Source organism: Staurois parvus, unplaced genomic scaffold, assembly GCF_062004578.1.
Source record: "Staurois parvus isolate SC_StPar_1 unplaced genomic scaffold, SC_StPar_1.0 ptg000130l, whole genome shotgun sequence".
Taxonomy (NCBI): Eukaryota; Metazoa; Chordata; class Amphibia; order Anura; family Ranidae; genus Staurois; species Staurois parvus.
In genome coordinates, this window is record NW_028317926.1 from 5,496,949 (window position 1) to 5,520,847 (window position 23,899).

At 41.0% G+C, this 23,899-nt stretch overlaps 2 protein-coding genes across 4 annotated transcripts in view; both read left to right on the forward strand.

Annotated features, from left to right (window-relative positions):
• TMEM108 (transmembrane protein 108) overlaps nucleotides 1–11,347 on the forward strand; it is a 312,715-nt gene extending 301,368 nt beyond the window's left edge. For both annotated transcript variants that reach the window (XM_089672539.1, XM_089672538.1), the window contains 2 exons: nucleotides 2,543–2,697; nucleotides 10,857–11,347. In XM_089672539.1, the coding sequence (XP_089528665.1) occupies nucleotides 2,543–2,697; nucleotides 10,857–10,979 (278 nt within the window). In that variant the 3' untranslated portion in view covers nucleotides 10,980–11,347. The remainder of the gene's footprint in view (nucleotides 1–2,542; nucleotides 2,698–10,856) is intronic.
• A 2,953-nt stretch (nucleotides 11,348–14,300) lies between these two features.
• The window catches only part of BFSP2 (beaded filament structural protein 2), a 44,071-nt gene continuing 34,472 nt past the window's right edge, over nucleotides 14,301–23,899 (forward strand). The window contains exon 1 of one of the 2 annotated variants that reach the window (XM_089672547.1): nucleotides 14,301–14,837. In XM_089672547.1, the coding sequence (XP_089528673.1) occupies nucleotides 14,382–14,837 (456 nt within the window). In that variant the 5' untranslated portion in view covers nucleotides 14,301–14,381. The remainder of the gene's footprint in view (nucleotides 14,838–23,899) is intronic. The other variant, XM_089672546.1, reaches the window with a different exon arrangement.

The window sequence follows — 23,899 nt, forward strand, 5'->3', positions numbered from 1 at the left end:
ATTTGTATCTTGACGCTATATGTTGTACCTAGATATTTGCCACTATTGTACTATAATGTTTCTGTATACAGTATGTCGAATACAAATTTATTGCAAAAGCATTTTTGGGATGTGGTGTGTTTATTGTATGTATTTGCAGTTATTGTTTTAGCAGGTTGAAACCCCCCTCTCAAATGTCCCTCATTGTTAGTTGAAAAATAGAGGTGGTAATAGTGGTATTGCTAATTGTTTGTTTGCCTCCTAGCCAATCCTCTCCTGAGCAGCAGTAGCCTTTAGATATTAATTAAAATATTGGTAATATGGCATTATGTGCTACTATACTTTGTACTACCTTACCCCTGGTTCACATATCTGCATTCCTGCGGGCTGCGTTTTGCACAGGCACGAGAGCCCATTAGTTTGAATGGACTCCCGTGCCCCAGGACCCGCAGAGAAGAAGTCCCTGCAATACTTCTGAAAACGCAGCCCACACGGGAACCTCGGTTCCCAGTACAGTTGCGATCTCCAGGGTGGGCAGCGTGTCATTAGAATTAATGGCACCCGCCCGCAGGTCCGCATTCCTCTGTGTGGGTTGTGCGGCTGCACGGATTTTTGTGCAGATCCGCAGCGGCACCACCCGCACATATGTGAACCTAGCCTTAGTAAATAATTTAGCCATTGACATCAGAAAACAAATTACATGCAGGCGCAATACGCCCTTTCGATGTTGTCTACTAGCACAACATTGGGTTACACAAGTGTTTTGGCTGCAGAGGATGGAGGGGGGGCTTAATACAAAGCAGATAGTTCTGACATCAGCTTACTTGGGGGGGGGATGAGGAATAGCAATAGGCAAGGCTTTCTAAACTGTTCAATCATTTTTCCCAAATCATTTCATGTGGGAAAGCAGTCTGACAAAAAGAGACTATCATGGTTTCAAGTCCAGTCCCTAGGAGGGTTCCAATCCACAGCACTAAGATAGGGCCCAGCAGCTCGTCCACCCCTACCTATTGAACCTCCATCAGTGGCTACCACCGCTTCCACTCCTGAGCCAGCTGCTCCTGCTTCGTATTACTCCTCACTTTATAGCCCAAAGGTTTGACTTGTAATTGTACACTTTGGTCCCCAGTTCGCCATTACACTGTAGAGTGACATAGTTAGTCTGGCTGAAAAAGACAAACGTCCATCCAGTTCAACCATGAAAAAAATTATAATCCTACACCCACAGTTGATCCAGAGGAAGGCAAAAAAAAACCCCAACAAAGCATGATCCAATTTGCTCCAGCAGGGGAAAAAATTCCTTCCTGATCCCCCGAGAGGCACATTCTCTTTCTTCAAGTAAATCATGCCAGACATTGTTCTTAACCAGTTCTGCAGAAGTTTCCATAGCAGTTTCCACATTCGATACAGCATTCAAAATCAGTTTAACGTTTCCATTCCCCCTTGCTGTATATGCTGTACAGGGTTTTGACTGTCCCATGCTGTGGTGTCCATACCTTTAGTTGTATCTCCAAAAGGTCATACAGATAGACCAGTCCTCAGACCCATGCTAGGGTCCCATTGTGAGATAACTCCACCATTACACTCCACTCACATCTTGACACAGATGGCCCTCACTGCTTACTCCCCGTAGATGGACAGACCATGAGGTCTTTCCTCCATCTACATACATCTCCTCAAGGCACACCACAGCACAACCCCTACATAACCATACTTTAACCCTTTAAGTGCATTATTCACATAACATGTTAGACACCTGCCTACAAGTACTTTCACTGACTGGAAACAAGCTTGCAGATTAGAAAGTCAAAGGAATATTTGTGATATTGGCATGAGGTTATTGTAGCCGTATTAGTGCATTTGCGACAGAAACAATTGAGTACTGTCCATGATACTTTTTTTATTTGCACTAACATACAATTTTGAGGACAAGCTTTCGGGGTATGTCCCCTACTGCTTGGACTTTGAAGAAGGGGACATACCCCGAAAGCTTGTCCTCAAAATTGTATGTTAGTGCAAATAAAAAAAGTATCATGGACAGTACTCAATTGTTTCTGATATTGGCATAAAAGTCTAAGACTGCATCCACAGCAAAACACATCGTATAAGCCAATTTGCCTTGTTCGCATTACTTTGCATTGCTCTTGTTCTCTCTTTCATTTACATGTGTTTCTATTGTTTTGTTTTTTTATTTGCTTATTTCACTCTGTAACAAAGTTAAAAAGGTAAGGAACTTTTGTTCTTTTGCAATAAAAACTATTTGATGAAAAAAGAAAGTAAGATCAGAACTCCATATCCACATACTTGTTCTAGCTCAGTACCATTGAAAGTACTAAAGCCATTGGATCAGTGTGACAACCAGGCAACAAGCATTTTTGGATAGATCGGTTATCAAAGGCTGCTTCTATATTCTCTCAGTCCAGGTTTCCTTTACAGCATTTGCTTTATCACTATTTATCGACTACAGTTGGAAGTTTGAATAACACTTTATGTTTCTATCCTTTGCTCGTTAATCTTTAAATGTATTAAATGACTCAGCATGTCTACTATGTCTTTCTTGCAGCTGTTTTATTAACTGTGTGCTGTATGAGGAGAAAGAAGAAGGCCTCCAACCCTGAGAATAACTTAAGTTACTGGAATAATGCAATAACAATGGACTACTTCAACAAGCATGCTGTGGAGCTACCACGAGAGATCCACTCTCTGGAAACATCAGAGGTGATATGATGGTTTATTGAGATACAGAACATATGCTGAATCTTTTCTACTTATCATCATCCTCATTTTTAATGCTTGTGATCTGATTTCCTGACCCATTCAGTTTAAAACAGAAATGAAGCAAAACATTTATGTAGGCATATAAAACACATTTTAAATGCCTTTTTTCCTTGTTAGGAGTGATCACATACCCTCTTTTTGAGGGGCGGACTGACAACTCATGGGGCCCCCGGGCAATAGGGGATCATGGGGCCCCTGTGTCCTTTCCCAAACTCAAAAAAGCCTATGAAAAAGGTACCAGGGGCATCTCATGGGGCCCCCTACTGACCCCAGGCCCTCGGGCACTGCCCGAGTTTACAAATGGTCAGTCCGCCCCTGTGTCTGCCTCTACTACCAACCTTAGCTTGGACTACCATCCTTGCTTTTGTCTAATAAATGTGTAACTCGCTGCCTAATTATTGCTGACTTCTGCCTGTTCCTGACTGTGAATCTGCTCACCTCCTGGTGTCTTTCCACTTGGCTATCATCTAATCAGGTTTGGGACCTGACTCCACCCTCAACTGGACTTGCATCCACTCCGTGCATTGTTAACTATACCTATGCTCATCAGCTACCAAACTCAAAAAAGCCTATGAAAAAGGTGCCAGGGGCATCTCATGGGGCCCCCTACTGACCCCGGGCCCTCGGGCAGTGCCCGAGTTTGCAAATGGTCAGTCCGCCCCTGCTCTTTTCTTATCTGCATAAGGATCTCAGGAAGGAGAAACAGCAGCACACTGATTTTCCCACTGAATGGCTGTGCAGAGGGGGCGTGTCATCAGAAGTCTGTTCATTGGAGGAGAGCAGGCTGGGTTCCAGCACAGCCAGAAAACTGACCATGCGTATGCCTAGTGTGGTCAGTGTTTAATAGGAAAGAAGAGGGCTGGCAGGAACACCAGGTATTTCACACAAAGGAAGCAATACAAAGAAAACAGAATACTTTCTCATACAAGTACATGGTATAGCAGTCACATATCAGGAATATGAAATGTTGGGTTTACAGGAGACCTACCATCATACAATTTTTATTTATATTGAAATCCCTAGGGGACCAAGTTCATATACTGTCCCGTTCAAAACAATCCCTTCATTTCTAAGTGGTGTGGTCTGATAGGTTCCCCCACCCCACCCCATCTGACAGTGTTGCTAGGAAGGAAACAGATTGTTGCAGGGGTGTATTTACCACAAGGCTAACAAGGCATTTGCCTAGGGCGGCAGCAGTGCCCCTTGGAAGAAGAGACGGAAGAAGGGACACTCCCAGCATGGGGACCTGTTGGTTCCGAGAGATGCTGTGGGTTTCATGACCATGTATGCACAGCCCGACTCTCGTTCCCGGGGATGTCCGAAGATGTGAAGGTGTCTCTCTCTCTCACCGTGGAGGATGGTGGCTGGCTGGCAGTGGTAGGCTCTCTCGGGTGGGAGGCAGGGGTGTTGTTGGTCAATGTCAGGCTCTCTCTGTGGGTGGCGCCGGTTTTTGTGTTGCCTAGGGCAGCACAGATCCTAAATACGGCCCTGGATTGTTGATTGACAGCTCTGGTCTCTGACAGCAGGGACAGCCCCTGAGACCAGCACTGCCATTCACAAAAACAGATCACACAGACAGTAGTGGTGTGTGTCTATCAGGGCTACTTTGGCAGCCTGGCTGTGCTGCAGCACTGTGTGAGCTTTCAGTTTTATGAATGAGCAATGATGAGCAGCGATGTTAGATGATAGACACACGGAGCGCCACAGCTCTGAGCAATCTGTCATTGTTATGAATGAACAATCAGCATTGCTTCTTTGTTCATAACAGTAAAAGATCACTCAGTGATGCGGCTCTGTGTAATGTACCTGCAGCTGCTTGTACACCCACAGGGCAGATACTTTACACAGAGCTGCAGTTCTGAATGATCTGTTACTATTATGAATAAACAAGCAGCACTTATCATTCGTTCAAAATAATTGCAAGATCACTCAGCTTAGAAAGGGGGTGAAGTTTTGTGCTGTCTGTACCTGCCACCACAGGAACACTCATAATTTGGGCTTCAAAATAAGTGAAGCTATGGACAGCATGTAGAGGAGAGATGTGTTTACGGGACATCAGGGTCATTGATCAGGGCGGGACCAAATACTATATGCACTTGTTCCCTTGGGGAGTGAAATAAAAAAATAGAATAAGGATAGTGCTTCTTAAACATTCTCCATACACTTATACAGCCACAGAGAAAAATGTAAATATAATATTTTATCAAGGGCAAGGCCACTACATACAGTGCCACAGGCAGTCTCCACTTCCATCATCTACAGGCGTTTACGAATGCCTCAGTTAACGTAATTTTCAATTTACAAATGAAATTCCATTGAAAATAATGCCTCAGTTTACAAATTTTTTTCGCAATAAAAACAGATTATTTGGTTTTCAATGCATGTACAATTTTTTTTATAATCATGTCCCTGTACAGTACTATGCCTTTAAAGTGCACTTTATAAAGAGTTTTTAACAGATAAGACTTTTTTATACTTTTTTCTGACCTCCGGAACATATTAATTGGTTTTCAATGCATTTACAATTTTTTTTCTTTATCATGTCCCTGTACAGTATTTATGCCTTTAAAGTGCACTTTATAAAGAGTTTTGAACAGATAAGACTTTTTTTACTTTTTTCTGACCTCCAGAATGGACTATTTGGTTTTCAATGCATTTGCAAATTTTTTTTTATCATGTCCCTGTACAGTATTTATGCCTTTAAAGAGCACTTTATAAAGTTTTGAACAGATAAAATACTTTTTTTTACTTTTTTCTGACCTCTGGGACGGATTAATTGGTTTTCAATGCATTCCTATTGTAAACCGCGTTTCGGTTTACGAATTTTTAAATGTACTTTACCTGTACTTGTAAACTAAAGCAAGAAATCACTCTGTTGTTTAGAAAGCTTGCATTAAAAGAGAAGTTTGGGTATCTAAAAACAAAAAAAAACATTTATACCCACCTAGGTGGATGCAGCATTGGTCCGATGTTGCACCACTCCCGAGAACTGAGCGATCAAAGACTTCTGATCACTCAGTTCTCAGTCTTCACTGAGCAGAGAGCTGGTGACTGTCTGTCTTCTCTGCCCCTCCAGTGCTCACTGGAGTGTTGGGCTGTGGAGGATGCAGGAGTGGCCTGCTCAGGCTCTTAGCGGCTCGCTGAAAAGCTGAGCCAGCTGCCAGTTGAGGCATCAAAGTAGATCCTGACATTAAAGTCGGGATCTTTCCAAAGCCTGGACTGGCTTTGTGTCAGCTGAAAATGGGTCACAAGAGTGTAGAACAAAGTGCACTCCTATGACTCACAGAAGTAGGGATTTTTCCCTTCTTGTCCTTCAACGTCAATCTAATGGTTATAATTTAAAGTTATACAAGACAGGTGAACAAGGTGCAGCACTCATAGTAATCAGATTTCACTTTTCATCAAAGGAAGAGCGATGAGTTTGGTTGGTATGTACTGGTCCTCTGTACTTCAGACCTTGCTGTCTGCCTGATTCAAGATAAAATCGTATTGTCTATATAACCTGTGCAGTTGCATCTAGGCCCTAAAAGCCAAGACAGCCTATCAGTCCACAGACACCAGTTATTTGAGTAGTAGTGGGACAGGTACAAGTCATAATAACCTGGTCAAGACACTGAGAAGATGGTACATGAAAAAAAAAATTGTGTATGCTGAAAGTGACATTGCTGGAGCCAATGACACCAGAAAGAGCACAGGTGGAGCACATAAAATTGTACAAAACAGAAAAGAGAATATTATTATAGCAGTTATTGCATTTTAAAGAAGATCCAAACCAACCTGAAAGGTACTGTGATTTATATGCCTCCAACTCACATTTTAAAAGCCTAACTCCAGTCTAAGAATATTTAACATTCCTATTAGAGGTATATTTCTGCTTGTGACCCCACTGGGAAGATTGTTCTTTAATTCCTGTCCCTATGACAACCATACAAAAAAATGAGTGTAATTTTGACCCATACCAATAATTTCACAGCTCCCCATTAACAGTGAACATAAAGGATCCAACTATTCAAAAGCATTAAAAACAAAGTTTCAAAGGGTGCAACAAAACATTATATATTGTACAAAACACAATAATGTGGGTTTTGCCTTACATGCATGATTTTAATTTGTAACCTACACAAGAAAAATTATAGTTTCAAATGACTGGTTGCTTAGGGCAACACAGACACTTTCTTTCCTCTGAAGAAAGTGGTTACAACAGTTTCAACTCTGTAGAGCTGTGGAGCAAAGTAAGTGTCAAACATATTTGACACTTTGATTTAGAACCCTTAATGGCTTTCAGGGTGTTTAATGAGAGAATTGTTTAGGAGAACATGGTTTCAACAAAGATAAATGAACTGATGTCTGCTTAACATTATTCTTAGCTAGAGGGCAAAGGAGAAAACATACCTTACCTATATACATAAAAGCTAAATACATCTGAATCAATCAATTGACTGGAGAAATGGATGAAGGCTTATGGTATTCCACGGGTCAACAGTGAAGCTAACTGAATATGTAAATAATAATTAATAGTGTGGAGTCAGCATACATTGAAATATGTTAATATTTACCAGAGAACATTTAAAGGCTGTGTTAAGTATGAAGAACCTGAGATTATTAGAGTGGCCTCTTGCACAGTTGCCATCGAGCACCTCTAGACATTGTGACATGGACTGAAGGGGTGAAGGAAAGGCACAAGTGTCAAGGTGTAGACACTGTGAGCAGGAACTTGGGAGCGCTGGTAGCTGATGAGCATAGGTATAGTTAACAATGCACGGAGTGGATGCAAGTCCAGTTGAGGGTGGAGTCAGGTCCCAAACCTGATTAGATGATAGCCAAGTGGAAAGACACCAGGAGGTGAGCAGATTCACAGTCAGGAACAGGCAGAAGTCAGCAATAATTAGGCAGCGAGTTACACATTTATTAGACAAAAGCAAGGATGGTAGTCCAAGCTAAGGTTGGTAGTAGAGGCAGACACAGGGGCGGACTGACCATTTGTAAACTCGGGCAGTGCCCGAGGGCCTGGGGTCAGTAGGGGGCCCCATGAGATGCCCCTGGTACCTTTTTCATAGGCTTTTTTGAGTTTGGGCAAGGACACAGGGGCCCCATGATCCCCTATTGCCCGGGAGCCCCATGAGTTGTCAGTCCGCCCCTGGGCAGACAGCAAACAAGCAGATGAGTATAATTCAAGAGCAAGGCTAGAGAGGAAGCCTGGTCAGTAACAGGATCAAGTGTAGCAGGAATTGGATAACAGGAAAAAGACTGAAGACTATTCGGCAAAGGATTAGTGCGGAATTCAACCATTTCATGCATAATTCGTCTTGAGTTATGGGGCATACTACAAAGATGAAGTGCAAGAACCTGTAAGACAGTTTTTCTGTACTGGTGAATGATTGCTAATAAAGGTCAGAATTTTTAATGGAAGAGTAAAAAATGGTATTTGGTTTGTCTGTGAACACGTTGATGTAATAATACAAGACCACTCGGCCTAAACCATCTCCCCTTCAAGATGGTGCAAACCAGTGCTCCTCTTCACATTCAACATTAAGGTAACAGAAGGCAACATGACAATATCAGATGACACCTTTTTGGTTTAATAAATTGGAAGAGGGAGGTAGCGCTGCTTGCTATGGGGGAACCCATACGGGCTCGATCTCGAGGCAGGCTGTGTGTCTATATACGCACACAGCCTGGCTCAGCCCCTACCCCCTGCTTCCTCCTCACTGGATTTCACTGACTGCATTAGGAGCCATTGGCTCCCATTGCTCTCAGGAATGCCTGTGAATGCACTATAAGAGAGCAGAGTGGGCCTGCTGGTAGGGACAGAGCTGGATCGAGAGTCATGTCAAGTAAGGGAGGAGGCACAGACAGTGGAATGTTTTTTACAATAATGCAGAGAATGCATTAAGGTAAAAAAATGTCTGCTTTTAAGACCACTTTAACTTTCTGTGTTGCGAAGAGCTTCCCCCTCAATTCCTGTGCTGTGGACAACCTTTTTACCAGACAGGAAATAAAGGAATCTATCCAATGGAGCCTCCAAGGGCAGTAAAACCTGACAGTTCTAATCCTTCCCCTCTCTATTCAAAGCTCTACATCTCACATTGAAATCGCATTCAGTTCATGACAACCCAAACCAGTTTGCAAAACACACCCAATGCGATCCAATTCAGGTGTGGCAATAAAATGATGATGCCTGCACCTTTTTTTGTGCGGGTGATTTGAGCCCATACAGAATGAATAGGCTCAAATCGTACTGCAAAGAATCATATGTAATTTGAATAGGAATTAGTTGCGATTCCTATCCGAATCACACGTGGTGTCCCGCACCTCTATAGTGTGAGCCCAGGCTTAAACAAAGCATCATTATTAAAAATTATATATTTATTTGTTTTACCATTTTTGCTAGTTTTATACAACCCAACCCAAATTTGTAATGTTTGCATTTTTAAAATAATGAACTTTCAAATGCTTTACTTTTTCCTTAAAGTGAACCTGTGACAGAAAAAAACATTGTTATCATTGTACTAATTGTAACACTGGGCACTTCTACAGTGATGGAAATAAGTATTTTATCCCCTGTTGATTTTGAATGTTTGCCCACTCACAAAGAAATTATCAATCTAAAAATCGAATGGTAGGTGTATTGTAACACTGAGAGACAGAATAGCAACAAAAATTCTAAGGAAATGCATATCTAACAAATTATGCACTGATTTGCATGTTCATGAGGGAAATAAGTATTTGATCCCTTATCATTCAGCAGGATATCTGGCTACCAGGTGTCTTTCATACAGGTAACAAGCTGAGATTAGAAGCAGTCTCTTAAAGGGAGTGCTGCTAATCTCATTTTGTTACCTGTATAAAAGACACCTGTCCACAGGAGCAATCAAACAATCAGATTCCAAACTCTCCACCATGGGAAAGACCAAAGAGCTGTCCAAGGATGTCAGGCACAAGATTGTAGACCTACACAAGGCTGGACTGGGCTACCAAACTATCGCCAAGCAGCTTGGTGAGAAGATGACAACAGTTGGTGCCATAATTCGCAAATGGAAAAAACACAAAACAATTGTCAGTCTCCCTAGGTCTGGTGCACCATGCAAGATCTCACCTCGTGGAGTGTCAATGATCATGAAAACAGTGAGGAATCATCCCAGAACTACATGTGAGGATCTTGTCAATGATCTCCAGGCAGCTGGGACCACAGTCAGCAAGAAACAATTGGTAACACACTACGCCGACAAGGATTGAAATCCTGCAGTGTCCCTCTGCTCAAGAAAGAACATGTCCAGGCCCGTCTGAAGTCTGACTGATCATTTCTTTGTGAGTGGGCAAACATTCAAAATCAGCAGGGGATCAAATACTTATTTCCTTCCACTGTAGGTTCCTGCTGCCATCCCTGCTCCCCAGTAGAGCATCAAGGATCTCCAAAACCCAGGATGCCCTATAGAGCAGTTACCCACAAAGCTTCCTGTATGCTAGTGATGGCACTTCCTCCTCCCTTATATACTGTCTTATGAATGGTTGGTAGAGCCATAGATTATAAAAATAAGTTAATAATAAAGCACATGGGATGAAGGGAAGAGGACTAGCTAACCCGGAGGTTTGGATAAAAATTGCATTTTACACCAGATTTTGGGGGTTCTGGGTTAAGTAACGGGGGCAAGGGCAGAGGCAGTGTGCAGATATCTGGAGGTACCTGCTTTTTTTTTTTTTTTTTTACAGAAAGTGCTACTTACCCATAAAAGCTTGCTATAGAGTTTAGAAACACCCAAATTTAGGATTTTCTATGGTGCCAGTTTAATTTCCCATTGGAATCATATCTTTCAGGGACTCCAGAAGGGGAAACCTAAATTTGTTTACTTTTCCATTTGGAGAATGCAGCAGGAGGGTGAGATTTCCTTTATTGCTTAATAAAGGTTATGGCTGTAACAACAACTCAAGAATATTACAATAAAACAAAAGGAATCTTTAGACTGAAGCTTATGCACAAGTATGAGAAATCAGTTTTAAATAATCTTAGCCTTTGGACATAATATGTGTTATTTTATATGTTTTTCATATGATACAATGTTATGTTAAATTGTGATACCATCATACATTATTTTCCACAGGATCATCTCTCAGAGCCTCGCTCCCCAGCTAATGGCGACTACCGAAGCAGTGGCATGGTCCTTGTCAACCCATTTTGTCAGGAAACACTTTTTTCGGGACGTGAACATGTTTCCAAAATATAATGAGCATTGATATGGTCAGTACTGTACTTTCCATCTAGTTCCAGATATTAACAGCCGTGAATAAAAAGGACAACTGGACATTAAAGATGGAAGCTCTGTCTCTTAATTTGCTGTAGAAACTGGATAACAAACAGTTAAAACTTTAGTTGATTTTAGTTGACCGCCATCCCTCCAAGAGCACCCTAATGGCAGATTTAAGTATCTACATACACCTATATAATATAAATATGCTTTGTGTACCTCCCTCTTCTCCCCCAATGACTATGTTTTCAGCTGGTTTTCCTAAGAATTGTCATCTTTTTACAATTGTGGTAATACTTTACAGAACAATCTGTGGCTTTATAAATACAGTTATTTATATGTAAAAACAGTGTGCCTTAGTTTTATTATTTACTAAAACACGTACTGAATTCATTTTTACTGAAAAACATGACAACTCCAGGGAATATAATGTTGGTATTTACAAAAAATTTACTAATAGTAATTTTGAATAAACAATATAAAATTACCAGTTTAATCACTTGCCCTCCTGAGGATTTACCCCTCTTTCTGACCAGGCCATTTTTTGCGTTACGGTGCTGCATTAGTTTAACTGACAATTGCGCGGTAATGCACCGCTACACCCAAATGAAAAATATTCAAAATATTCTGGTAATAGCGTTTTTTAATAGCATTTTAAAAGAGTGTTTTAGGGCTTATGTACACTGTCGCTGCTAAACTGACGTTCAGGAGCTGTTGAGCGTTTTTTTTTTTTTCAGCAGCCCCTGAACTCTCCCTAATGTTTTCCTATGTGTCCATGTCAGGGGCGGACTGACCATTTGGAAACTCGGGCAGTGCCTGAGGGCCCGGGGTCAGTAGGGGGCCCCATGAGATGCCCCTGGTACCTTTTTCATAGGCTTTTTTGAGTTTGGGCAAGGACACAGGGGCCCCATGATCCCCTATTGCCCAGGGACCCCATGAGTTGTCAGTCCGCCCCTGGTCCATAAGTATGAGAAGAAATTCCAGAATTGATGGTATTGTTGTAGACAATGCTGTAAGTGCAAATGTAGATAAACTTGCTTCAACTGGTCACCAGAGTGCACACCACCACCAAAGTAACGAATGGAGGCTTACCAGAAATGGAGACCCCTAATTATAGGGGGTCCCAACCAGCTTTATAATGTAGAGCACTGGCAGGCTTCCCATATCACACCCCAAAGCATGGAACTTCTTAGACTCCAAATCGAATGAAAACTCAAAGTGTAGTGCCAGACAAGGTCATGAAAGAAAAACATGCCTCTCATAGTGCAATACGTATCAAAAAATTCTTTATTTGCGCAAATAGGATCCTACTTACCAGCTGTAGAACAATTTAAAGCATTCACATGAACCATATCCAAAATGGACAACAGCGCAATAATGGCAGAGGGAGGCTCTGCCCTGGATTTCGGGCAAGCATGTGTGCACCCCTGCTGACCTGTTTTGTGATTGGATACTGCACAAGTTTGTCATCAGGTTTCAGACAATGATTTTGGCTGTATACCTGCTGATCGGCTGTGGCCAATGACAGCACACAGTTCTGTGTTTGCAAACACACAAAACCCTGTACACAGACAGCGATCTGGTTGTTGCATCTCCCTGAAATCAACGCAGAGTTCAGGGGAGAAAAAGCAGCCATATCTGTGAGTAAAAGCAGCACACATTACACCCATTACACTTGTAAAGCACTCAGTTAACCCCTTGATTTCCCCTTCATGTTACGCCTTCCCAGGAAGTGTCATTAGTACAGTGTACAGTACTGGGCATGAAGGGGCTAAAACCTTCTGGAGGTCCAGAGGTTAAGGTCAACCTGTTGATATGTTCTGCATGATTAACCCCTTGGCGCCAGCGCCTCCCGGCCCTTTAGGGTTTCAGAAGCCGGGAGGCGGGGCGGGGTTTTAGGGTCATGTGACTGCCATGATTTGCCGTCACGGCGGTCACATGATCGGGAAAGGTCCCGATCGAAAGAGGAGATCTGGACCTTTCTGTGAGTACCGGACATGTGTGCTGGGCACGCCCTCTCAGCACATATGTTTTTCTTAATTGCATGCAAATGTGTGGCCGTTCGGCATCAAAGCCCAGACGCAGAGAGGCTGCACATTTGCGTGCGGCCGGCACCAAGAGGTTAAAGCACAAGTTTACTTTAACCACTTGACCTCCAGGTTTTATGGCCATGGCATTTTTTGCTATTTAGCACTGTGCTACTTTAACTAGCAATTGCTCGGTCATGCAACAGTGTACCCAAATGAAATGTATATCATTCTTTTCACACAAATAGAGCTTTCTTTTAGTGGTATTTGCTCACCACTGTGTGTTTTATTTTTTATTATATAAAAGAAAAAAGTCAAACATTTTAGAAAAAAACAATATATTCTACTTTCTGTTATAAAACATATCCAACAAAATCAAATTTCTTCATAACTGTAGGCCTAAATGTATTCTGCTACGTCTTTGGTAAAAAAAAAAAATCAAAATCACAATAATTATAAAATAATTAGTTTGTGTGAAAATTATAGCGTCTACAAACGCATAGTGTGACAAGCAATCTGGTGCTAACAGACACCGGCTGGAAAGAATACTGACACTAACTAACTGACATGCTAGTGACACTGACACAGTGAGAAGATATACTTCTGTACACTGTAGTAATGACACTGACTGGGAAGGGGTTAACATCAAGCGGCAATGAAGGGGAACTAATACATGGATCAAAACACAGAGTATTACACATAGCATTTGAGAAATACATTTGTAGGGACATAATTATTTTGTTTATTAAAAAAGGTGACACACCCTTGATACTGAATTTAGGTAAGAATCTAGTTTTTTTATTTCTTAACCCCTACCTGCTTATCGAGAACAAATCAAATATCCTTTGTTTGGCTAGCTCGTATTGTTGATTTGTAAATGTAAATGTAAATAAGTTTGGTCAGTTTCAGTAAAGCATGCAAAAAAAATATATTTATTTAAAGTGCTCCAGGATAGAATCAAATAGGGAGGTAAAACCTGTTTGTTAATCTGATGCTGGAACATTTGTAAGAGCACAGTTCTGACACACCCATATGTTAAAATCCTGGTAAGCCTCTTTTCAATTGTCCATACAGATTGTCAGGTATAAATGGTGTGTAATGACCATGTGCCATTGGCCATTTATTACAGCACACAGATTATTTCTGAAATGAACTTGCTGAGCCAGTGGATGCTGTTGAACAATGGCACAGAATTCTCCATTCCAAACAGTGCAAACACCACATTCTAGAAATGCATATGACAAAATGTAATCCCAAAAATGCAACAACGAAAAAAAAAAAAACAATGTAATGTGGAGAAGGGAATCCAGAGTTTCTCAGAGCAGGGACAGTGTGGTGAGATCTTCCTGCAGCAATGCCCCTACCAAGGCGTAGATCATCTATCTTGGGGCAACAGCCCCCTTTGTCTTCTGCAGACTCTTCTGGGGTTACCAATCGTAGGGTCAGCATCGGCAGTGCCAGCAACCTACCCAGGCCTCCTGGGGTGTATGTAGGAAGTGTACCAACTGGGGGTGTAAGTAGCCTTGGCACTCGAGTATCTCGACGGGCTCTTGGCATCAGCAGTGTTTTTATGCAGGGATTGCGTAGCTCTGGCCCACCTGTTCCCGTATCTCAAGGTTTGGAGCGAGGAAGAGCTCCCACTTTTGAATCTTTGAATGGTTGTCTGGTGGAGTATATAGATAAAGTAAGAGCCTTAGAACAGGTGAACCGTGAGCTTGAAGAGCATATCAGGGTATATCTGGACAAAAAGGCATCAACTGTGAGCAGTTGGGGATCACTCAGAGACAACTGGGAAAATATATATCATCAAGTAAGTGATCTGCTATTTCTCTGATATGATTTTTGTGATTCTGTAAGAGTAACAGACTATTACTATGTTTTCTGTACTTGTAAATACTTGTTTTACCTTTTTCCTATATACATTTCAGGTATATTAATATGATAATTGCATTTACATTTTGGTGCCCCCTTATTTTATTTTAAATACTTATTAACAGCATAGAATGGATATTTTGCAGCACAACAGACTCTTGTGGAATTAATGTCCTTCCTGCCCCAATATAATAATGTTGTTGTCACAGAATTATTATATGTTTTATTATTATGATTATTATTATTAATCACTTGCCCTCCAGAGGATTTACCCCCCTTCCTGACCAGGCCATTTTTTGCGTTACAGCACTGCGTTACTTTAGCTGACAATTGCACAGTCATGCAACGCTGCACCCAAATGAAATGTATGTTCTTTTTTTCCCACGAATTGAGTTTTCTTTGGGTGGTATTTGATCACCTGTGTGTTTTTTATTTTTTGCTCTATACAAAAAAAAGTCCAACAATTTTAAGAAAAAAAAAAATATTTTTTACTTTTTGCTATTAAACATGTCCAGTAAAAAAAATTAAAAAATCAAATTTCGTCATAAATTTAGGCCAAAATGTTTTCTGCTACATGTCTTTGCTAAAAGAAAAATCAAAATAAATTATTTGGTTTACGTGAAAGTTATAGCGTTTACAAATGGCGGTATATATACTGGGATTTTAAAATTAATTTTTACTAGTAATGGTGGTGATCAGTGACTTATAGCGGGACTGCAGTGGGCGTTCTGACACTGGGGAGAACTGACTTGGTGTCACTGACATCCCCAGTGACACCAATACAGTGACCAGTGCTAAAAAAAAGCACTGACACTGTACTAATGGCACTGAGCAGGAAGGGGTTAACATGAGGGGCGATCAAAGTGTTAACTGTGTGCTGTTTTACTATGGGCTGTGTCCATGTGCTTCACTGTAAGCACACTGCTTTGCTTGGCTGTTCTGTGCACAGCCTTCCAAAGCAGTGTGCATGAGCTGACAGGGAGGAGAACTGCTTGTTTACAAACAGTTCTCCTCCCCATCGGAGATGCTCGGCGATCATCGGCCGGGACCCGGTGATTGACAGCCGCGGCCGCGAATGACGGTGTGGGTAGGGCGCTCGCACCCCCTAACCAGAAATGTAAAATCAAGTAAATATATGTGATTTTGCGCACCCGTGCCACCCTGTAGCAGTATTTCTGATATAGGGCGGTCCGGAAGCGGTTAATATTAGTCAAAATATTATTATTACTATTATTATTAATAATAATAATAATTTTTTCCATTAAACTGACTATAGTATTTAAAAAGGGAGGGTTTACATTTTTTCCATTAAACTGATCCTCTGGTGTTCTTTGTTGATTATACTAACTGATGTCTAATATTATATAGTGAAGCTGATTATTTCAATTTGGAGTCACACAGCCTCCCCCATACTACTTACTCACTATTGGACTTAAAGTGACACCACTTATTCTCCAAAACACAGTCTAAGTACACATTCACTTTTTAATGGCCCTCTAATCTATTTTTCACGAAATTGTTTTATACTGTATTTTTCTGTCTCTTTGTATGTCCTTAATGAGCTCCCGAACCTCTCATTTTCCTACTTACATCCATTTGTTTAGAACAGGCAGTGCACATTAGTTGTGGTCATGTGCACTGCGCTATGCACACTACAAATCTCATAGTCCATAGTCTCTAATCTATGTCTAACTCAGCAAGCAAGGGAAGGTGGATATGTTCCTTTATATAGTGGGACCATGGACAGTTACCATAGCCACCCTCTAACAGGAAGTTGAATCACAGCAGAAAAATGGAATTCTGGTATTTGGGAGAGGCTGAGAACAATAGAATGTACTTTTTTGAGTTAAAAAAAACATGCTTGAATAGTATTTTTTTTTTAATCCAGAGTTTAGTTCATCTTTATATAACAAGTATGTTTAACCTGTTCCTGCCAGCTGTACACATTTATGTCACAGCTGTGCAAGTGGACTTTCACACAGAGTTGCTGGAGAACGTTGAAGAACGATGGAGAACGTTTTTTCTGAGCTGAGAGCACGCTCATTGCATGCTTTTAGCACAGTAACTAAGCTGCCACAGACAGCTCCCGATGCATACATGCAACCTGATACTTCCAATCATGTGACTGCTGTGACAGCCAATCACAGTAGTCACATGATCAGAAAGTCTACCTCCACCCCTGGCATTTAGATCCTCTTAAAGGGCTGGGGGGCTTCAGCAGCAAGGGGTTAAAGGAACTTCTGCTACTGTATTTTGAAAAGTTTTGTGCAGGGGTATATCGGATTGGATACGATATGGTAACTCCTCAGATTTCTTCATGCTATAATTATAGTTAATTTCAAATGCTGTGTGTGTGACTACCATAATTTTCATACAGTCAAATCTGCTTTGTAACCTAGATTTGACTGTACTTGTTCATAGTTTGACTACATTTTGGCAGCCCAAGTACAATTTTTGGTGGGCCAGCTAAAAGTAAAACACACATGTACACATACATGCACAGTGTGTAGAAGAACCACACAACAAATCCTATGAAGGTTTTCTGTCTTCTTTGGTAAAAAATGTTTTACACGGCTCTCATTAAAAGACTTTGTTATTTCTGTACTGGAAGAACTGTAAAGAAAATCAAAACTAATAAATGAACTCAGGGCTGGTTCTATGTAATTTGTTAAATCACAAGATGGCAGCAGACATGCATATAAAGCTTTCTCTTACCTTTAAAAAATTTCCTTAATTTGTTTTCCTGTGATTTATTTAGATATGAAAACATACTGGTACATCTATTACAATGGTTCTTTTTTTTAAAGTCAGCACACTCAGAGTGCAGTGGATGAGCCTTACCCTGGGAGGACCACCATTGTGATTTATGTCACAGATCATTTATTGCCCAGACCATTCTTCACAAATGCCAAAAATACCAATATGTTGTGTGAGATCTGTTCCTTTTACACTACACATAGCTACAAAGTGCTCTCTTTGCACTCCACATTACAAGGCTACAGTCAGGTATCTTGGATGGAGGATGAAGTGACAAGAGGTCTCCACTTGTGCTTCTGGTCTGAGCACCCCTGGGACAGAGGTGCAGGGTACAAAGTAGCACAGGTGCTGGTGGACCAGGTAGCAGGTAGAAACAGTATCCGCATTGTAGCAACACACTGGAAGAAAACTGTGGTTGGCAGTTTGCAGACCTGCAATGGCGCAGGATGACACCTGGGAGATGGACCCCGAATGCATGGTATACAAAGTGTGAAGAAGTCTCATCAGAGACAAATGAAGGTACCCTTTAGGATCAGAGACATGCTCAGGAGGCAAGCCAGTGTAAGCACGGACGGACAGCAGGAACGAAGTCAGTAGCTAGTCCAAAGTCATACATAGAGGACCGAGAGGAAGCGCAGTCAAGCAGCAGGCTGAGGTCACGAACAGGTATGCAAGAAAGCAGGCTCAGGAGCAATCCAGGTCAGAAAGAGAAGGTCAGATACCAGGAATATAGGAACACGGGTCACAGGGGAACTGAAGATCATCCAGCGACTACCGAACATTAGTCCTTTCTTTAAATAGGGTGGTTGGCTCCATTCCTGAGATTGGGCATGCGAAGAGGTGCACGCAATGCATGCTGATGCACCATGTAGGTGCATGCCAATTATTGGCAAGAGTTCCTCATCTGGTGCATGCTCACAACTGATAGCTTCCTGGCACTACTGTACCTAATATATTCCTTTTCCACTTCGCTTAGCAGAGAAAGTCTCACCTGGGAGGCATTAAGACTTCAGTCAGAGCAAGACCTTCAGACAGTTACACATACTGGGCATTATATAACTGTCTGCTCCTGTTCAGACCTGTGGTCGGCATCTGGCAGAGGGAAGTCTTCCAGCCCAAGATTCTTTTGTGGTTTTAAGATACTAGTTGAACAAATTCTGTGAGCCACAAAGGAAGATGGTGCTGGAATATGTGAAAAGGTTTGTCACAATAACATGGCAACCTTTTACCATGGCTGTCAAGAGACACTGTGCATGGCACATATTTTTAGCCAACAGAAATCTATCTCTACCAGATAAGGGCTACCTGGTTGCCTTTGTCCACTAGGCCAAAGATTCCCAGTCATCCCTTTGAACACCCATCTACAATATTGACCCCTTCTCCACTCTGACTCCTAAAGATTCACAGTCGCCTCAACCAACCCCCACTCTACACCCTCTTTTTTTCACACACGCTAATCCATTTGAATGCTTTTGCATACCATCATCACTGATGATGCTATGATTGGTACTGCCAGTATTTGGTGAAGCAGTGGCACAGAATGCCTGATCAACAGTGAATGCAATGTTTACGTAAGTTACATCTATTGGCCTTCAACAACCCAGAACAAACATCTGCAGATGAGGACCACAGCTTGAGAACCACTGACCTAAAAAGAATAAAAACAAGATCAATTTTATGATGAAGGGTGGAAAACATCTAAACGATATATTTCTTTACAAATGCCTGACTTAAAATTTGGAGCACAAAGTTACTTGTGTACAAAAAAAAATGAATCTCTTAACAGTATGACGAAGCCATAATTTTTAAGAACTAATGAACTATGAATGAACTATGGTGATTATGTTACCTAAAAGAACAATCCACAGTTTTGTTAGCCAACCAGCACTGCTTGTATTTATATTAAGAGAAACCATTGTAATAAAGCTGAATTACAGTGTAGCTGGAAAACATGAAAAACATGAAAAAGTGAGTACACCCCTCACATTTTTGTAAATATTTTATTATATCTTTTCATGTGACAACCCCGAAGAAATTACACTTTGCTACAATGTAAAGTAGTGAGTGTACAGCTTGTATAACAGTGTAAATTTGCTGTCCCCTCAAAATAACTCAACACACAGCCATTAATGTCTAAACCGTTGGCAACAAAAGTGAGTACACCCCTAATCTTCTTATAGCCTAGGCCATCTTTATGTAGAGCAACAATTCTTTTTTTCAGATCCTCAGAGAGTTTTTTGCCATGAGGTGCCATGTTGAACTTCCAGTGACCAGTATGAGAGAGTGAGAGCGATAACACAAATTTAACACACCTGCTCCCCATTCACACCTGAGACCTTGTAACACTAATGAGTCACATGACACCAGGGAGGGAAAATGGCTAATTGGCCCAATTTGGACATTTTCACTTACGGGTGTACTCACTTTTGTTGCCAGCGGTTTAGACATTGATGGCTGTGTGTTATTTTGAGGGGACAGCAAATTTACACTGTTATACAAGCTGTACACTCACTATTTTACATTGTAGCAAAGTGTCATTTCTTCAGTGTTGTCACATGAAAAGATATAATACAATATTTACAAAAATGTGAGGGGTGCAGACTCTTCTGTGAGATACTGTATTTCCCCATTGTGATTGGGACACACCACCATCACACTCTTCACCCCACCCTAACTTAATTTTTCCTCGGTAGATGCAATAGTAATGCAGTGGATTTTAAATAGTATGTGCCCAACTACCTTGTTCCTGGACTAGAACACAGATCACTCCAATCATCTTTTGCTACTGTGCCGAACATGTACAAAGGATATATATTAATCTTTAATAATGAAGCAAGAGTAATATTTACATGAATTGCGGTTACAAAAACAGTTTTTTTAACAAAGAATTAGGTAAATGACAAAGTTATGCCAGAATTACTATACAGGAAAAATAATTAAAAGATTTGAGAACACATTTAAAAGACTATTTATCTTGTAAAGTGTCAAATAAATACACCAATTATGTAAAGTATAGGTTACCCACAGGCGTGTTCATTAAAGCTGTACTAAGAGAAAGCATTCAATGCAAAGTTTAGTAGCCATTTTAACCAATCAGGATCCATCTTGTTTTAGCGTAACATCAGCAAAGTTATTTCTGATAAGTTGCTATAAGATACTAATTAGTACTATGCGAAATGCAAATTGTTTGCTCTACAAATAGAAACAGATCTAAGCTGTCAGCTGCGAGTAACAGGTTCTCCAATGAATAGTCACATCAAGTGCAAGTCCTTCATCATTGAAGGTCCAAATGCTGTCCCTTGTAGCTTAAAGCAGAGAGCAGCACATTGTAAACTGGAAAAGATGAACCCACAAAATAGAGTACACCGGCATAGTGTAGCTTTTTTTTTTATGTAAATAGATAAAAGTAATGCACTGACTCAAACATTAAAATCCTTGTGCAGTATTATTAAGGAGAAGGCACCGTACAACCAAGAACCAACATAATGGGCATTAGATTGAGAGAGATCTAGTCTGTGGGGCATATGCCAGCACTGCAGTGAACTCTCCAACTGATCTTTTGTCTCTTCCTCTTTTAAAATAAATTTTCCTTTGCTGCACAATCACAGGTTATGGTTGCTTGGAGAAATTGTCTGCAAAATGCGTTCTCCTCAAAGACATGAGTTTTTAGGGATCACCTGCATAGAGTAGGTGATAGCCAGATATACTGGGGTAGAGAGTTCCAGAAGATGGGAGAGGCTCTGGAGAAGTCCTGGGAAGAGAAAACAAGGGAGAGGAGAAGAGAGGGTGGTTTGGGTGATACTTTGAGACAAGATTTGTGATGTCGCACAGGGAGGGGTGGGAATGGCTTTGAATATTGTTGTTAGTATTTTGAACATAAATCTATTATTTTGAAACATGATAAAAGATACAAAGAAATAAAGCACAAAAAACAAATCTTCAAACCTTGCATCAATAAATAATAATAAGCTCAACATAGTAACCTAGCTATGCTGTAGTTTGGCAACTTCCCCAAGAATAGCCTGAGCTTCTAGGTAAAAACAGTGGTGCAAAATAACAAACAGTACACAGGGCAGTACAGTAGGGCAGTGAGTTACAGTGGCATAATACATTGGCTCTAGAGTAGTAAACAATAAAGGTGAGGACCTTTGAGAATATATATTTTAATTGTAATAGGGCTTTAGGTCCTGAATAAGGAGTGAAAGGTTAGGTGAAATTAGGATACTGGAACGCTCCTGTCTCCTGAGCCCTAAGGCCCATTGGTCATGACATTTAGAAGCTGTGAGATGGGCTTTATCATATGAGATTCCAGCAGGAGATGGTCACTGAGAATAAGAAAAACATCTTATAGCTAAGGTGGTGGTATGGTTTTTGCATTGTCTCGCAACAGTTAGTCTGGCAGCAATGAGGGTATGAGTTGTGATTAACTGTATATGATGAAGCAAGGCCTGAATGCCTGCTCCTAGGAGAGCCATGTATGGCGTGATAGTCATCAGTGTACACATTACTGATAACAGAAAAGCTTTGACCACCATGTAGAACCAGGTGATGATAGGGCAGGATCATCATATGTGGGGTCAAGTTCTTGGGTGATCACAGTTGCACCAGTATTTTGTTGAATGATCTGGGAATATGGATGTGAGCCTGTAGGGAGTATGGTACCTCCGATTAAATATCTTCTCAAGGACTCCCAGTGTGAGAGGCATTTAGAAAATTTTAGTGGGGTTCTAAGCATATTGTGCTATAGAATAGTAGGGATGGTGAAGTTAAAAAAGGTTCTGCCAGTAGGCCATAAATATTCATTTATTTTGTAGGTCAGGCTGGAGTAGACAATCGATGAATGAGATTCCCTTGGTTTGAGAGTCTGATTTTTTCATAATGATGAAGTAATTTCCCAACAAAATGGAGCATTAGACCAGAAAACTTTGTAGAGGATATTCCTGACTGAGGCATTTATAGAAGTCCAATTTGAGGAGATTGTAGCTAGAACATAATTCAGAGAAAACGATGAATGCGTCTCTTGTAAAGAGGTCTCCAACATGTCTGATACCTACTGTGACCTAATTTAGTGATAGGTCAGAGTTCCATCAAAGCAAGTGGAAGTATTCAAAGATATTTAAGGTTGCCTCTGTAGATTTGTGGAATGGCAGGTAAAAGAACTGAGATATAGGCGCTTAGGGTCAGGATGAAGAAATAGGGCAGAGAGCAGCCTTGGTGTTGTTTTGGAGCACCACTTGTTCAACTTGCAGCCAGGACAGCGCTGTTGCCAGGGACCACCAGAATGTAGATTAATCAAGGCAAATTGCTCTGTGGAAGGTTAGGATGCTAGGTGCACTCAATCCTATCCATTTGGTTTGGGTGCAGAGCAAGGAGCTCTGAATTCGGAAGTATCTTGAATTTTGGGCAATCATAAGCCAGTGGAGGACTTGACAGAGTGGGGTGGCTGACACTGAGCGATTGATAAGGTCTTATAGCCGATTTCATAACTGACTGAAAGAATAAGTTCACCTTTAGTAATGTTACATCAGTATTTAGGGTATAACATGTAATCTGTTACTATGCAGCACCCACTGCTCACACACCTCACCCCGCTTGACAGTGGGTAGGGGAGCCTCTCCGTACACTCTGTGCCAGGAATCTGTGAATGAATAAACTACATGTCCAATCTTCCACTGAGGCAGACAGCTTGGAGTTCTCAATGAACTGTGAGGGCACTGATGAACACATTCATAGTATATTCACACTTCCTACAATGTAAGGAAATCTGGCTCTCAGCAGGGGAAACAGACATGTGTCTCCTGTGTCTGCAGGAGCCTGACATTGCACCCATGATCAGTGCAATGCTTTGCAGGCTCCAATGTTAAAAATAATATAAGCACATTTTTTTTACCTGCAAAATCATGTGCATGTAGATTTTTTTTAAAGTGAACTTAGCTTTGAATGGGCCTGGGTAGAGTATGTAATTTTTGGTTTACGAATGAAAATCCATTGAAAATAATGGCTCGGTTTATGATTTGTTTACAAATTTTTTTCTCAATACGAAGTGTATGCCAGTGCCGATTTTAAAATGCAATTGCCGGCTTTTTTTTTTCTTCACTATAGCTCACAGAATTAGCTGTCACTTTCCCCGGAGCTAAAGGATACTTTGTTTCTTTTATCTCGAGAAACAAACTAAAAGGAAACATTGTTTCTTTTAACTCAAGGAAATAAAGGAAACTTTCTTTCTTTTAGCTGGGGGGAAAG